This window comes from Oryx dammah, unplaced genomic scaffold (genome assembly GCF_014754425.2).
Source record: "Oryx dammah isolate SB20612 unplaced genomic scaffold, SCBI_Odam_1.1 HiC_scaffold_12, whole genome shotgun sequence".
In the NCBI taxonomy this organism is placed as follows: Eukaryota; Metazoa; Chordata; class Mammalia; order Artiodactyla; family Bovidae; genus Oryx; species Oryx dammah.
Window position 1 is genome coordinate 39,733,928 of NW_024070196.1, and position 15,724 is coordinate 39,749,651.

At 46.6% G+C, this 15,724-nt stretch overlaps 1 protein-coding gene across 4 annotated transcripts in view; it reads right to left on the reverse strand.

The window, feature by feature from the left end:
• FNIP2 (folliculin interacting protein 2) overlaps positions 1-15,724 on the reverse strand; it is a 123,063-nt gene that overhangs the window by 47,193 nt on the left and 60,146 nt on the right. For 2 of the 4 annotated variants that reach the window (XM_040251603.1, XM_040251602.1), the window contains exons 3-8: positions 13,132-13,251; positions 10,869-10,969; positions 9,864-9,935; positions 7,389-7,489; positions 7,137-7,226; positions 5,215-5,286 (exon numbers count right to left, since the gene is read on the reverse strand). In XM_040251603.1, the coding sequence (XP_040107537.1) occupies positions 5,215-5,286; positions 7,137-7,226; positions 7,389-7,489; positions 9,864-9,935; positions 10,869-10,969; positions 13,132-13,251 (556 nt within the window). The remainder of the gene's footprint in view (positions 1-5,214; positions 5,287-7,136; positions 7,227-7,388; positions 7,490-9,863; positions 9,936-10,868; positions 10,970-13,131; positions 13,252-15,724) is intronic. The other 2 variants (XM_040251605.1, XM_040251604.1) reach the window with 1 other exon arrangement.

Sequence of the window (15,724 nt, forward strand, 5' to 3'; positions counted from 1 at the left end):
TAAGTCCCCATGCTCTCACTGCAGGGAACATGTATGCCATCCTTGGTCAGGGATCTAAATTCCCACATGCCATACAGTGTGGCCGAAAAAAAAAAAAGAAAAAGAAAAGAAAAACAGACTTCCATTTTTAGAGCAGTTTCAGGTTCACCACAAAACGGGAGGGGCAGGTGCAGAGGTTCCCCACGTACCCACTGCTCCTCACATGCACAGCCTTCCCCAAGGGCAGCATTCCCACCAGAGGGCATGTCTGCTATGACTGACCACCCAGAGTCCAGAGCTTCAAGGGGGTTCACTCCTGGGTACATATCCCACGCTGTCTGGACAAATCATGACACGCGCCCACCACTGCAGCACCACGCAGCACAGGTTCACTGTCCTCCCCCCACCCCCGCCCAGGCCCTGACAACCACCGTCTCTTTACTGTCGCCACGGCTCTGTCATTTCCACGATGTTACACGGTGATTCTTACAACAGCACACCATCACATCAGCCTCTCCTGACTGCCTTCTTTCACTCAGTCATGAGCTTTTAAGTTTGCCGCTGTCCTTTCTTGGCTTCATAGCTCATTTCTGTTTAGCATGAAAAATATTCGACCAAAAATACCTTACATTTTAATCCTTCACCTAGGATATAAATTCTAGCCTAGCCTGGGTGACCTACTCACTCTCTACATTTATATGCCAAGTTATTTAACTTTCCCATGTCTTTTTAGCCATAGTCTGGATTCTAAGAACAAAATCTACAAAGGATTTGTAAAGGTTGGTCCTTTGCTTTTCCACACAAATAAAAGTGATTTTGCCCAACTTCACAAGGGATTTTAATTGAAATTACACTGACTTTACATATTTATTTGTGGAATTTGATCTCTCTCTCTCCAGATAATATATATGCATTCCTCTAACAACGATTTTAAAATTTCTCCCTGACAGTATCACATATCTTTTCTCCAAAATATTCTTAGATCTCTTGTAGTTTTGGCTGCGGTGTGTGTTACTTGTTGATTCTAATTTTTCTTAAACAGGTATAGATGAATACAAGTCTAGAAAGGAAAGCGCTAATGTGAAAGACCTGACAGATTTGTGAAGAGAAACATCTATTTTTGGAGCACACCAAGGGTCTGGCCTGAACTATGAGAAGCACAAAGAACTGAGGAACCTGAGCTCCGCCCAAGCCACAGAATAGATGGTCAAGCCCGAATCAGCGCTATCCTTCCAAGCCCTCCTCTTAAACTCACCTGTGCCAAGCTGGCCCGACTGCGGAAACCAGCAAAATGAGTGAGTTCTCTAACAACAGAGGGCCCTCCCAGAGTTGAAACCCAGATGGCGCTTTGCGCTCCCAGGGCACACTGTGCGCAATGAGTGTGTGTGGTCAGTGTCCAGCCCTGCTCCTCCTGTGACATCGGCCTGCAGGGGGTGCACAGGCTCCTGATGACTTTCCGCTGGGGAACTGTACCTAGTCCTCTCAGACTCCTCATCCCAGATCAGGTTCCTCTCTATAGAGGATGATTTAAAAAGAAAAAAAAAAAGAGGCCTTTTGTCTTCAGGTGTGATGTGCGATGTGCAGAGTTTGGGGCAGCCGTCAGAAAGCCAGTTCATCGTGAGGATGAGCCAGTGTTGGCTGTGATCTCAGAGCTTCTGCTGCCTGGCGTGTGCAGCTGCAGATATTCCCCACGTTCCCAAGGTGACGGCCTTGGGAACCTTAGACATCAGTGGACATCAAGGTCAGAGAAGCTGCACACAAGCAGTGCACGCTAGTGTAAAAAGGCGTTTCCCAAGGAGGGCAGGTTAAGCTCTCAGACGCTGGTGTGTGTGGACTGCAATGAATCTGTCACCTAAATGCAGGGCAGGCAGGGGAGCTGGGTGTCTCGCTGGCAGAGGGTGGTCTGCAGATAAGCCAGGTGGGGAGGGTGGGATGGTCCCCATGCTCATGGATAACGGGCAACAGAGAAACCAGCACCAACTCATGTTTAACTGAACATAGGCACAGGCACCACAAACAGCAGTATGTAGGGAGCCACGGATACACACGGAACACAAAGCAACAAAGATCAAAGATCCTGAGTGCTGCAACTAACTGCCTGCACAGCCAAAAAAATATTTTTTAAAAATAACATTTTACCTCTGTTTTCTTCCTTCCTAAAACCCAGAACCCCAGTCTAGTCACGTGAGAAACATCAAACAAATTCTAACAATTGGCATTCTATGCAATACCTGACTGCTAGTTCTTGAAACCATCAAAGTCACCAAAACAAAGTCTGAGGAACTGCCAGAGCTGAGTGGAGCCAAGCGGACACGACAACTATTAATAAACGCACCATCTTACTAACCAAGATGTTACTAACAGGGAGGCTTGTGCAAGGTACACAGACGCTCCCTACCATCATCTCAACTGCTCTGCAGATCTACAACTGTTCTAAAAAATAAAAATCTAGTTTATAATATTTTCCCCATCTCTCAACTAGTAAGACAGGAAGTTACAAATTATAGGAAAAAGAGAATAAGCAATGTCATTAATTTTCTACGTCTTCTCCTGCTGATTCAGGTCAAACTGTGGGAGTCCCTGCTCTGCTTCAGGATGAGCACTTGGTCCCACACGGCATGGGTGGAGAGGAGCAGAGCCCTGGGGAGCACAAGAGGCCTCAGTGGAAGGAGACCCACCCTGGGAGCACCCAATGACTTCGAAGCAGCTCCCAGGAGGAAGGGAAGCAGAAGGCCCATCAGGGCCCTGTGCAGCCCCACGTCTGCCATCCCCGCAACAGGAGGCTGGGAGCCTCAGAGGAGAGGGGCCTGGTTCACAAGCTGAGCCACCAGGGAAGTCAGAGTTCACATTTGCACCAGGTTCAGATCTGCCTCCTCCTCCCGAGAGAACACCCAGATGCGGCTGCTACGGATCTTTCACTTCAATGCACACTCAGCCCCTCAACATTCCTGCTTCTCTGAGGCCAAATAAGATTCACCTAAGGAGTGATTTAGAATCAGAGAACTACCAAACCTATGGGGATTCTGATGTGTGCAACGTGAACCTTCACACCAAACACACGGTAAACCAATGAGCTACCCAGGAACACCCCTGCCTAAGGTGCCAACTTTCTGTTGGCACCAGCTCCCCCCAGTCTCTCTAGTCCTTTCTGGAACAAGAAGGAGCAGAAACAGACACAGAAGGGAAAGTTACAGTGGGAGCCCTGTGACCTTGGGGCTCAGAGAGGGACTTGGTCAAATACTAGTCATCTTTGGGTAAAGAGTGTTCTCTACACAAAGGTGTGCACGCAAACGTGCTAAGTCGCTTCAGTTGTGTCCAATTCTTTGTGACCCTTTGGACTGTCCAAGCTTCTCTGTCCATGGGGTTCTCCAGGCAAGAATACTAGAGCGAGTTGCCATGCCCTCCTCCAGGGAATCTTTCTGACCCAGGGATCGAACCCATGTCGTTGACATCTCCTGCACTGGCAGGTGGGTTCTTAACCACTAGTGCCCCCGGGGTGTTCATCACATAGAGACAAACACACCAAATTCTATGAGCTGCTAAGGCAGCACCTGGGACGGTGCATGGCCTTACTTCTACTGTGGTTCCTGCTTCTTTTTGCCTGGAGACTCGACCAAGACAGAGCCAGCCCCGGCCAAGCCTGACTGGAGAGGCTCCAGGGGCTGGGCTCTGGGACACTTAGACCATCACACCGCACACTCTCAGCCTCCAGTGGCTGATGGATGGGTGTGACTCAAAGGCCCTCCTTCAGAGTGGATGCTGACCATGCCCCATATGGATGGAGATCATCCCCAAGCAGCGAGCAGCGTGGAACACAAATTCAGATGATCCTCTTACCACTCCGTAAGCGGCGTATCCCAGGTTTTACGTTTGTGTAAAAACTGCTACAAATGAAAACAACACAGGTCTAACTAATGGCAGTTACACCTCTGACCAAGTTTACCTAAGACGGGATCAGGAAACCCAAAGTGAATCAACTCACTGAAACCAATCATACACAGAATATTGTGTACTTTTCATCACGTGACATATATTAGCCAAACAGGTGGACTCTGTCACAAATTCCATTTCACTTAACAACTGGGAGCAGAGCTATGCCAAGCAGGGTGAAGGGCTCGGTACCACATGGAAGGGACCGGAGGGAAACAGAAATGACTTAAGGCAGCAAGCCCAGCTGAGGCTCAGCACAATGAGCACCAACTGGCTGCAGTAGGTGCCCCGAGTCTGCAGCAGGCACAGCCCACACACCCCCTGAACCCTCCAATTCCACATCATTCACTCGCCACCCTTCTTTCACTGCAAGGAATCTATCTCTGATCTGAATCACAAATCAAAATCAACAGCAGAATCAGGTATAAGAGCAAAAACCAAGAGATCTTAAAAGCAGTCTTGAGAAAGTTTAAGGCTTTGAGACAGGCTGCGACCCGGGACCCTTTGCTGTAGTGCGTGGGCCTGGACAAATGTCTCAACAGATACCAAGAAACTAGAAGGGGCTAAAAATAATTGCATGCATGTGCAGTTGGGACAAGTTATGAACAAAAGACACAAAAAGACCAAAAAATCTAACTGCAAGTTCTGAAGATCCAGGAACAAAAGCAGAGTGTTGGGAGTAAAGGCAGGGTACTGGGCATGCCCTCTGCACACACCACCACCTAGGGGTGGGCCCACCACTGATGCCACCCTCCAGCCTGATCCCTGGACGCACTCCTACACTCACCCCATGTGAGGAACCAGCTCAGCTCACTCCCCTCTCTTCTCCAGGAGCAAGCTAGGGCACCTGTTACTTGTTCTCTTACCCTCTGCTGCAGTGGGGGCCCAATAAAGCCTTGTCTGAATTTTGTGTCTGGTCTCTTGTCAATTCCTACTGATTAAGGAGGCCAAACACCCTGGTCAGTAACAGCCTGACATAAGAAGAAAAGGCACAGGAGATAAAATCTAGAGCAGTATGTTTCCAGGACAGAAGGAGTGCACGGGTCAGCAGGCAGCCCTGCCACGGTCATGGTCAGAGTGACACCCCCGGACACTGTCCCTCCCCTGATCTGATCCTCAGCACTCAGCAAGCGAGGACCACTGGCTCAAGGAGGCGTCTCTCTTTTTAGAGGGACACTTCTCAGTGCGCTTTCACCGCCAGGGCTCATCCTGGTGCACATCATGCCAGGACACTGCCCCCGAGGGCCCAGAGCTCAGAGTGCTCACCCCACAGGTAATGCCAAACAAGAGGAGACTCGCACGTACCTGACCGGGCGATGCCGCTGTCCCTGTCTTCGTTCTGTCCTCTGCTTGGCATGTCAACCGGGGTGCTGTGTGCTGTGGGAGGCAAGGAAACCTGGTCAGCGGACTGTTCAAATCAACTGCGCTCATTTTTATGATGGCTAGTGAGGACCGGCTTGCGTGTACATAGAGAGGAATGAGAAAGTAGAATTCAGTGCAGCAAAGACAGAGATTAGGGAGGAAGAGGAGAGGGGTGAGGAAGAGCAGGAAAGACCTGAGAAGAGGTGGCGGGGTGGAGGGAGCAGGAGAAAAGAGGGGGAGGAGGAGAGAAGGAGAGGGGGCGGAAAAGAGAGGGGAGGAGAGTAGGGGCAAGGGGGAGAGGACCGGGGCGGGGTGGGGTGGGGGAGGAGGGGGCAGGATCAGGTGCCTGTCCTACTGCAACAGACTTTTCCCACACTCACCTCTAACTGAATCATAAACTATGTGGGCACTTGATACAATGAACCGCATCCTGCAGTGGATACTTTGAGGCCGTTTTCCTCATTAGTAGATTTTAAATAATATTTAAGTATTTTCAATATATTAGAATGTATTTCAAAATATTAAGAAATTTCAAAATGCTTTATAATCAGTTTTAGTAACAACTATAGGCAACCTAGAGAACTACGTGAAAACCATTTCATAAATTTGAAAAGTGTGTCTCTGTTTTACAACCCATTCTCTTGGTAGATAGAAAACACTTATTTATCTTCAACGATTTTTTGATCCGCCTCTTTTCCATACATACCTAGATTCAGAATTATTGTAGACTTGCTTAGAAAACACTCTATTTTATACATAGTATCAGTAGTGAAATAGATAACTAACGATAACCTACTGTATACACAAGGAACTCTACCCAGTGCTCTGTGGTGACCTAAATGGGAAGGGAACCCAGAAAAGAGGTGATATGCGTATACGTAAAGCTGCTTCACTTCGCTGTACAGTAGAAACTCGCACTACACTGTAAAGCAACAATACTCCAAAAAAAACTAACAAAAAAAGAAAACACTCTAAAGGAGTACAGACTTCTAGGAAAGCTTCAGATCGGTCTTAACTATTTCCTTATTGAGCTAGAAGGCAGCTGACCTGTGGCTACAGTTAGCTTTATAGTGCACAAGGTTGCCCTGCCTGAGTGTTATATTTGCCAGCTATTTTGTGAAGCATGTTTATTTTTGCAATTTTCAGGAGAGTGTATAAACAAACATGTTTTCTCACTTTGAGATAGGTAGAAGAGTGTCTGTCAGTTAACTAGAGTGTCTAGCATATTTTAGGCTACAAAGAAAAACGGAATGAAGCATACCATTTGCCATAAACACAACCTTTAAAGTTAGCAGTGAAGCCTTCCACACTTGTTAATCATGCCAGCCTATAGCAGATAGCAGACAGCCTCAGCTAGACCAGGCTCTGCTCAGAGTGTACCTACCCAGACAGACGCAGACAATTACACCTGTAAAGAAGCTGGAAAATGCATTTGAGCTACTTAAGTGCCACAGAGAGAGAGAGTGAGTGAGCTTGGTCTTCCATGCTGTTGTTAGAGTGACTTTTGAAGAGACTGTGCAGCTAAGGATGCAGGTGAAGAATGGACTAAAGATGCCACGGTAAAGAGAGACAGTTCACAGCAGCAGAAGAGGCCGAGGAAGATCAGAAGATATTATCCTCTTAGAAATACGAAGGGCTCATTTTGGATCAAAATCAGCTTACACTGGGGTATTAACAGAGACTTTTACAATAGGGGTTCACGGGTGGAAGTTTCAGAACATGAGGAACTTGGCAGCATTTGGAACTAATTATCTCAAGAGCCCCTTGGATTTCTAGAGAGGTGCCAAACAGGATTTGTTTCCAAGAACCTGCCCAGGATTTATTAACATGTGCAGGTCACACCGTGCTCAGCATTCCACACAAACCTGCAAAGAAAGAGGCGCTGCGGCTGAGCCGGAGAGGTCCTCCCTCGGCCGCCCCTGGGGGCAGCTTGCCGCCGCATCCCTGCAGCGCACCTGCGGCGGAGACGACACGGGGCGGACAAGGCACACACAGAATAAACACGGATTAAAGATACTGCCAGAACAAAACAACACCGCAAACTCAAAGAAAGCAAAACGCACACCCGCAGCGGGGGGCGTCCAGAAAGCAAGACCCATCTACGCGGCGGAGTTTACCTAGGTTACTTCCAGTCCGACAGGGACCCAGGTTATTCTGATTTGTGTTCAGTTTCCCCAGGTTAGGATCTTGGTTGATGTATTCGAAGCTGTCTTGCAAGCTAAGTCCAGAAGGGGATGGAAGGGAGAGAAACATCAAGAGATGAATACAGCTGCTTGCTAACAGACTCTCAGGTACAAGACAATCCACCAGTTGGTCAGATTTTTCTTTATAAATTAATAAAGTCTCACATCTATTGGAGGGAATTAATTTTCAGGGGAATTTGTTAAAAGACAAGAAAGGTTCTGAGAGGTAGTTCAACCTATAAAACTAAATGACACATTCCAAACATTTACAATCCAAATATACAATTTCACATTATATAAGGGGGAATAAGAAACTGTAAAATCTTGTTTTGGTGACTAAGACCAAGGCTAATGCTATTTATTTCAAGGGTAATTTTACATAAACCTTCAAAATGAAATTCATTTTAACTCTTAGTTAACATCCATGAGAAATTTGGCAACCTTTTTCAGGAGGACCATATAACAGAAATTATAGGAGTCTGATTTCACAACTTCTAAAAAGTTAGAAATACTCATAAATAAACATGTGAAAGGGCTTCCTTGGTGGCTCAGATGGTAAAGAATCTGTCTGCAATGAGGAAGACCCAGGTTCTATCCCTGGGTTGGGAAGATACCCTGGAGAAGGGAATGGCAACCCACTCTAGTATTCCTGCCTGGAGAATTCTATGGACAGATGAGCCTAATGGGCTACAATCCTTGGGATCACAAAGACTCAGACATGACTGAGTGACTAACACAACAACATACGTGTGAGAGAAGCAGATTTTAATAATTTATTGTATTTACTAAGAAGTGAAATAAAGATTTTGAGGATAATATAGCATAATGAGGCAAAAATCATTTTTATTTAAATCTGAACTCAATATTTTATTAGAGGGAGTTAGTATAATAAATGCTCAGGTAGTAGCAAAGATCTGAAAAAGAATATCTCACAAATAAAGAAACAATAATTCCTACGCTTGCTGCTGCTGCTGCTAAGTCACTTCAGTCGGGTCCAACTCTGTGCGACCCCATAGACGGCAGCCCACCAGGCTCCGCCATCCCTGGGATTCTCCAAGCAAGAACACTGGAGTGGGTTGCCATTTCCTTCTCCAATGCATGAAAGTGAAAAGTGAAAGTGAAGTCGCTCAGTCATGTCCGACTCCTAGGGACCCCATGGACTGCAGCCTACCAGGCTCCTCCCTCAATGGGATTTTCCAGGCAAAAGTACTGGAGTGGGATGCCACTGCCTTCTCTGATTCCTACGCTTAAGTCCTGACAATCCAGTCTCAAAATGCTCAAAAATATAAATTCTTTACTGGGCTGAAAAGTAAGCAGACTTACTCAAAGGCACCCAAATTTGCAGAGGAACATACTTTTAATTTCCAAAGACTGTAAAAAAAATACAGCCTTTATCTGACCCCGAAGAATACCCCTTTAATTTATAACATTTCTTTCAAACTTACCCAAGTATAACAAATGTTTTTTCATTCAAAAGAAGAAGTATATAAAATATTTCTGCTTGGAAAATTCAAAAAACATGAACAAATGTACCAAGGTAAGAGTTAAGTTAGACACTGATATATTCTTAGTCTACACAGAAGACCAAAATTAAAAGTTGGGGGAGGAACTCAGGAGCAAAAATCAAAACACTGCCTGACCCGAGTCCCCACCAACCACAGAGGTGGCACAGATGGCTCAGATGGCGAGCACAGACAACCTCTCCTGCCATTCAGGGGCCTCTCAGGCTGGCAAACTCACCCTGTGCCTCATTCCTTTAACAGACAAGGCTTTAAGATTTTTTTTTTAATGTGGGTCATTTTTAAAGTCTTTATTGAATTTGTTACAACACTGCTTTTGTACAATGTTTTTGGTTTTTTGGCTATGAGGCATGCAGGGTCCCAGCTCCCTGACCAGGGATTAAACCTGTACGCCCTGCACTGGAAGGCAAAATCTTAACTACTGGACCACCAGGGAAAAGTCCTGATAAGACTTTAAGATAAAATAATATTGGGGAAAAATAATATTGGCCACTCATTACTGTAGCCCCTCCTTTTTTACCCTTCACATTTCATTTTGCAGGAAATGAAAACTTGGTGTCTGTCAGTAGGAACAGAGGGTAACAGGTAGAGACCCCAAATATATGTATAGACAGATCTGTCTTCAAGGCCAACTGTTAAGGTCCAGGGCCTGTGTTAATGTGGACTCGTGCTGCTTCTCATCTCAAAAAGAGTCACAAGGAGTGACCCCATCCAGAAACAGCTACTTGGAACAATGCGGGATGGAGGGGGGACACCCCAGAAACAGCCACTTGGAACAGTTGAGGGGTGGGGGACACCCCAGAAACATCCACTTGAAACAATGAGGGGTGGGGGCACACCCCAGAAACAGCCACTTGGAACAGTGGGGTTGGGGACACCCCACACTTACTTGTTTGTACTCCCACAGAAACTGCCCATCCTGGCGGAGAAGACTTTACTAACCATCAGCTGCGGAGGAGAACTGCAGGAAAAGAGAAAAGAACAGAGCAGGGAGAGATGCTTTTTTGTTTGCTTGCTTTTATTTCTACTTTTTCTGAAGCTTTTATATTTTATTTGACAAAGAATGAGACATGTATTTTTCAAATCACTGTATCAGTGGGGTGCCTAGATTTCTCTTTTCTAATTTTATCATTTTAAAATCCCAAGGATGTTAAAACCCTAGAAGAGAGACACGGAGACATTTTTGGGGGCCGTTTTCCTTGGGAGCAAGTATTTCAGATGAACAAACTTCGCTTAGCAGGAATCTTTCAAAGCAGAAGTTTGTTTTCTCTCCGGTTACATTTTTCATCTGCCACATGGTACAGGATGAACAGACAGAAGACATGGAGGATGGGGAAAGGCTTTCTTTCATAAATCATATAGCTTGTGCCTCAAGCAAGCTAAATTCTGTTCTGACATGCAGACAACGGACATATTCTTTAATGGAGTTGCATTTTGTTTTTTGCAGCAGTTTTTATTCTAGACACCATTCCCTGGAAACAGAAATAAACTTGGAATTCATTCAATGATTTAAAAAAATAAAAAATATGTACCTCAGTAAAAGGAAAAAGTCATGACTAAAATTTTAATCTGAAAACGGAAAATTTATGAGATTTTGAAAAACTTAAAATATTTGAATAATTCTGATAGAAAGTGTTGCTGCTACTAACCTGGCAGATAGTCAGAAGACTTTGGTATGCATTTTTCACTTACAGTACTTAATTAAAGCTTAGGATTTTGTTCTGCTAAACTGATTCAAGGTCAGAGTTATGTAGGAAGAGTCTATTTTATCTGTTAAAGATGCATGAAAAATATCAAGTGCTAACAACATCAGATGACAGTCTACTGTTTAACTGTACGTTTTTTAGGCATGTGTGAATTAGGAGTCAACATCCCCATGCTGTGTTTCACTTACCGAATGTAGTGAATCTTCAGGGTGGAGCCTTGGTAGCTCATGGCCACCGAGCCGAACATCATCTCCCCGAGCATGCTGACGTCAGAGGCGGGCCGCGTGTACTGTCGGACGTGAAAGGAACCACCACAGCGTCATGCACAGTGTGACAGAGAACAACGCTCAGCCTGTTGGTACTTAGACCTGCTTCTCAAAGCAGCATCTGATAGCTTTATAACCGTAGTGACTGTAAAAATGGTGACTGCCCACTTTTTCCCCCCAATGATCACTAATGCTCATGATTTCTTGTTTACACATGATATCCTCACACAGGACCCAAGCATTTTCCTGAAGCTCATTTTTAATCTTTTTTTATGAGAAACAAAGGTTTTCCTCATCTCCATTTACAAAGGCTAAGTAGAAAGATTAGGTGATGGAAGAAACAGGGTGACTACTCTCTTGGTACTAAGAACACATCCTGGGAAGAAACAGTCCAGGATTACCCAGCCAAAATTAACACTGCTGAACAAAACGCCCCTTGCGGCAGGTGAGGTCCAAGAGATGACAGACAGTCTGGTCCCCCTAAAGTTTTACAAAAATATTTTTTAAATATCTGAACCCTTACCTCTGACTAGTCTTTCGCGTCCCTTTTGCCAGCACAGAGGGCTGCCTCCCCGCCACAACTATTCACAGTGCTCTAGTCATGGCGTCGCCTTCTGTGAAATCCAGTGGCGACTTCCCAGTTTGTTTTATTAAATGTCTCACAATATTTGATGTGCTAATTGCTCTCTTTCTTAAATCTCTGCTTTCCCGACTCATCCCCTGGACAGAACTGTTCCTTAGAGGGCCCTCCTATCACTGCCCACGTCCACAACCACTGCTGTGATTCTGGTTCTTCCCGACATGTGGGAACCCCCACACCTTCATCTCTGGACCCTGACTTGCTGGGGCTCTGGAAGCCAGCAGCCAAATGCCTTCACTCACATGGCACAAAATCTGTATATTGTGAAACATGATGGTATGTGAGTAGATGCGTGTGAATAGAGGATGCTCAGCTCCTATTGTAAATGCTGGTGACACACGATAAGGAAGATGGATGTGAGTATCAACCAAACCAGGAGCACCCACATGGCCTGACCAAAACCAAACCACGACCTCCCGTGACTTGGGCCACCAGCCAGGTTCTTGGCTGCTTTGCTTTCTACTCAAGCAAAAACGTGGCATCACCCTTAACGCTCCCTTCTTTTAACCCAAAATCCACACACATACACATATATATTCACACACAGAAGGACATACACATATACCTACTTACACATATTTGCAGAGAAGGAAAAAGAAACAGAAATCAATCTAATTTAATACGTTCCTACCAATCCCTTCTCACTACATGCAGACAGAACTGACAGGCTTTCACGTTCTTCATTAATAACTTCGACCCGCCACCTCCATTTCTTAATCTGCTTTCTCTTGAAGCTCAAGGTCCATGTGCGAACTGTGATCCTCAGCTCACTGCTAATTCACTCTGCACTGCTGTAACCACACTGCTCTGAGACCCTGGAGTCTGTCGAATATGGATGGATGCGTGCAACCACCCTGGCCGTGAAGAGAACAACGTTCTATATGCCTGTGGTTGCTGCTACCTTCCCTGGGTTTGCTGTTCTAGCAACATGGTAGAAAAACTCACATGACTAAAAAGATAAAAATAAAAACTGATATATCCTCCACAAGTAGTACCCTTCTGCAAGTCATATTTATGAAACAACTTCCTTTATGCCTGGTTGGCCAATATTCTGCAATAACCCTTAACCTCTGCTACATACACACACACACACGACATAAAAATGCTACCAGTCCTCTATTCTTCACACTCAACTTAGGTCTTGTCTTTCCATCTGCTCCTATAAGAAGCTTTCTTCCTTCTACTGGCAAGAGCTATTTTCTCAGGATGTCTGCCTGCATCCCCAGACTCCTCAGAACTCTTTTGACAAAACTGGAAAATATGTGCATTAGCCTGGTTCTGACAACCGAGCAAGCAAAACAGGAGGGATCGCCTCCTTTGCAATATTCCTTCTTCGTTTGGTCTGTGTTACACTGGATTCCCCCCTGCTCCACTTTTCTCTAGTTTTTATGGAGAGATAAAAGCCAAAGCACCGACCTATAATACATTTTTGGATCTGCAGTCTCCTACTGCAGGAGCGGGCGCCTCCAGCACCGTGATCCCCGTGGGGAAATGACAGTAAGTGGCTTCAGCCCTCGGGCTATTACGTTCACGGGGCGGCTTTACCTGGTACTTGGGAAGCTGCTCCTTGGCATGTGGTAAAGATCCCCCTGAAGGGCCATGAGCAGCAGGGCCGCCTCCTGAGCAGCTTTTGGCCGGCACTTTTGCAGGGAGGTCCTCCGTTCTCTGGGTTAAGAGGGAGAGGCAGGGTGAACACACCACCACCAAGTGTACCAGGCCCCCCACACACGCTCGCTGGGGAGCCCTTCCTTAAACCACTCTGCAACTAAAGAGTAGCTCCTGCTTGTCGCAACTAGAGAAAAGCCTGCATAGCATCGAAGACCCAGCACAGCCAAAAATATAATAAATAAAATTATTTTTTAAAAACCATTCTCTTTGTTTTATTATTATCATTGTTTTTTTTTTGGAGGTATGGTGCAGCTTCATAGTTCCCCAACCAAGGAATGAATCTGGGCGCTTGCCATGAATGCACTGAGTCTTAACCACTGGACCAGCAGGGGATTTCTCAAGAATATTCTCTTTAAATAACGCAACTGTTATTGAAGTTTCAATTTGTACTTGAAAATCATCAATGAGACCTGACCTCTCTTCTGATTATTAGAGGACTTTGGAGTACTTTGTAGAGTTATAGATTAGAATACTGATGAGGATACAGTCCTTGATTCAAATTTAAATTTTCACCAGGCAGAAGGAATTAGGAAGGCAGAAGGATTCATCTGGAAAGTCCGGGCATGTGCTTTCATAACACAACCTACTGCACTGCTTCAGAGAAGGTCATGCGGTCGGGCTTGTGAAAGATGAAGACGGAGCACTGAACAGCGGCTCCTATGATCACCCAACATGTGACGCAACACGGCCTCCAGAGGTCAGGGCTCGCGGGGCACGAGCTACACCCATTTCCTACATGGAGTCCAGGGCTGGTTTCTGTGACGGTGACACAGAGGAACACAGATACACCTGTACTAACGTTTCCCATCCCCTGTGCCAAGACACACTCCCCCTACTGATGCAGCCTGCCCGCTCTGTGATGTGTGGTTTCTATCCTCAGTCTTACTTGCTTTGTGTGTGCAGCTTTGCTTGGACAACCATGAATGCAACTGCAGCTTATCTAATCTGCAATGTGACAGTCACACTGGTGGTCGAATGCAAATGCCTGCAGTCATGTGCCTGCTGCCAACTGCTGACGCTTGGTGCCTGCCGGTTGGGGGGGAAGGCTGAAGATGGGGAGGGGCGGAAGGGGAACAGGAAGCATGTGTCCCCAGTGGTCACGGGCAGGGATGGAGGCCCAGGATGTGGCATCCTCCCTGAGCATATGCACACCCTCAGTGGTCTCCTCGGGTCTGCCCGCTGCTTCATGCTGCTGAAGCCAGGAACGTGGCCCTGCAGCGACACACGATCCACACCTGTCCCACACCACCAGGCCCTCTGGCCAAGCCATCCGCGGGTGGTGACAGCACCCAGTCCAGTGAGCAGAGCCCAGACTGCACTTGTTCGGTAGGCTCAGACAGCTTCCACGCCTACCCAGGCCCAGCTGCCTCTGTAATTATTAATAAATGAGAACTTTCCGGGACACTTCTGTTGCACACCCCAGGGTCATCACTGCCTCTACAGACATGATTCTGGTTCCTTTTGCCAACCAGTGAGAATTTTTTCCCTCTACCTGTTACCACCATCCAGAGCCCAGGTGACAGAATGTGGATGTGCAAATACACCATCTGTGCAATGCCTTCAGGGAAACAGGAAATGATGAGGGAAATCGGGGGAAACGCATGCTGTTCACCAAACAAAGGGCCGAGTACCAGCTCACCTGAACTTAGACACGAGTCTACCAGGCAAGCCTCAGGGAATCATCTGAGAGGCTTCTCATCCCCCAGCCCCGCGCTTACCTAACAAGCCTGACAACTACTGTAATGATTAGCTACCTGGCCAACTTCCACCTGAGAGCACCATGGGATCTGCCCGGCTAGGCTGCCTTTAACCAAACACTTCCTTCCTGTAGAAACGACCTTTTCAGAAGCAGGAAGAGATCTCAGCCCTGAAGTGACGCAGACTGTGACAAACTATTCAGTTACTTAGCTGCACATTCTCTAAAGTGCCAGGATTCAGTCAATACAGGTGGCAGGTTACTGAACATGAACAGAAGGAACAGAAAAGGGTTTAATTTGTAGACACCTGGATAACTGCTGAAAGGCGACCAGTCAGAAGCACACTGGACAGCCATCCTGAAGCCTCACAGGGAGGACCAGACTCTGTTCCCACCAGACACGGTGCTCTGCCTTTCCCATTTGGGTTCCAAGGGATCAAGGGTCACTCTGCCCTCATTTTTACCACTCCCAGATGCCCCATGCCTCACTCCCCCACCATCGCCACCTCCACCATTACCACCAACCTCACCATCATCATCACCAGCACCATCTCCTCCATGACCACCATCTCCATCCTCATCACCATCACCACTACCACCATCACCACGACCAACCCCACCATCATAATACCACCACCATCCCCACCACGACAACCATCTCCAGCATCACCATCTCCACCAGCACCAGCAGCACCACTACCACCACCAGCACCTCCATCACCACCACCATCATCTCCACCATCACCACCACCAGCACCACGCCCAACCCCACCA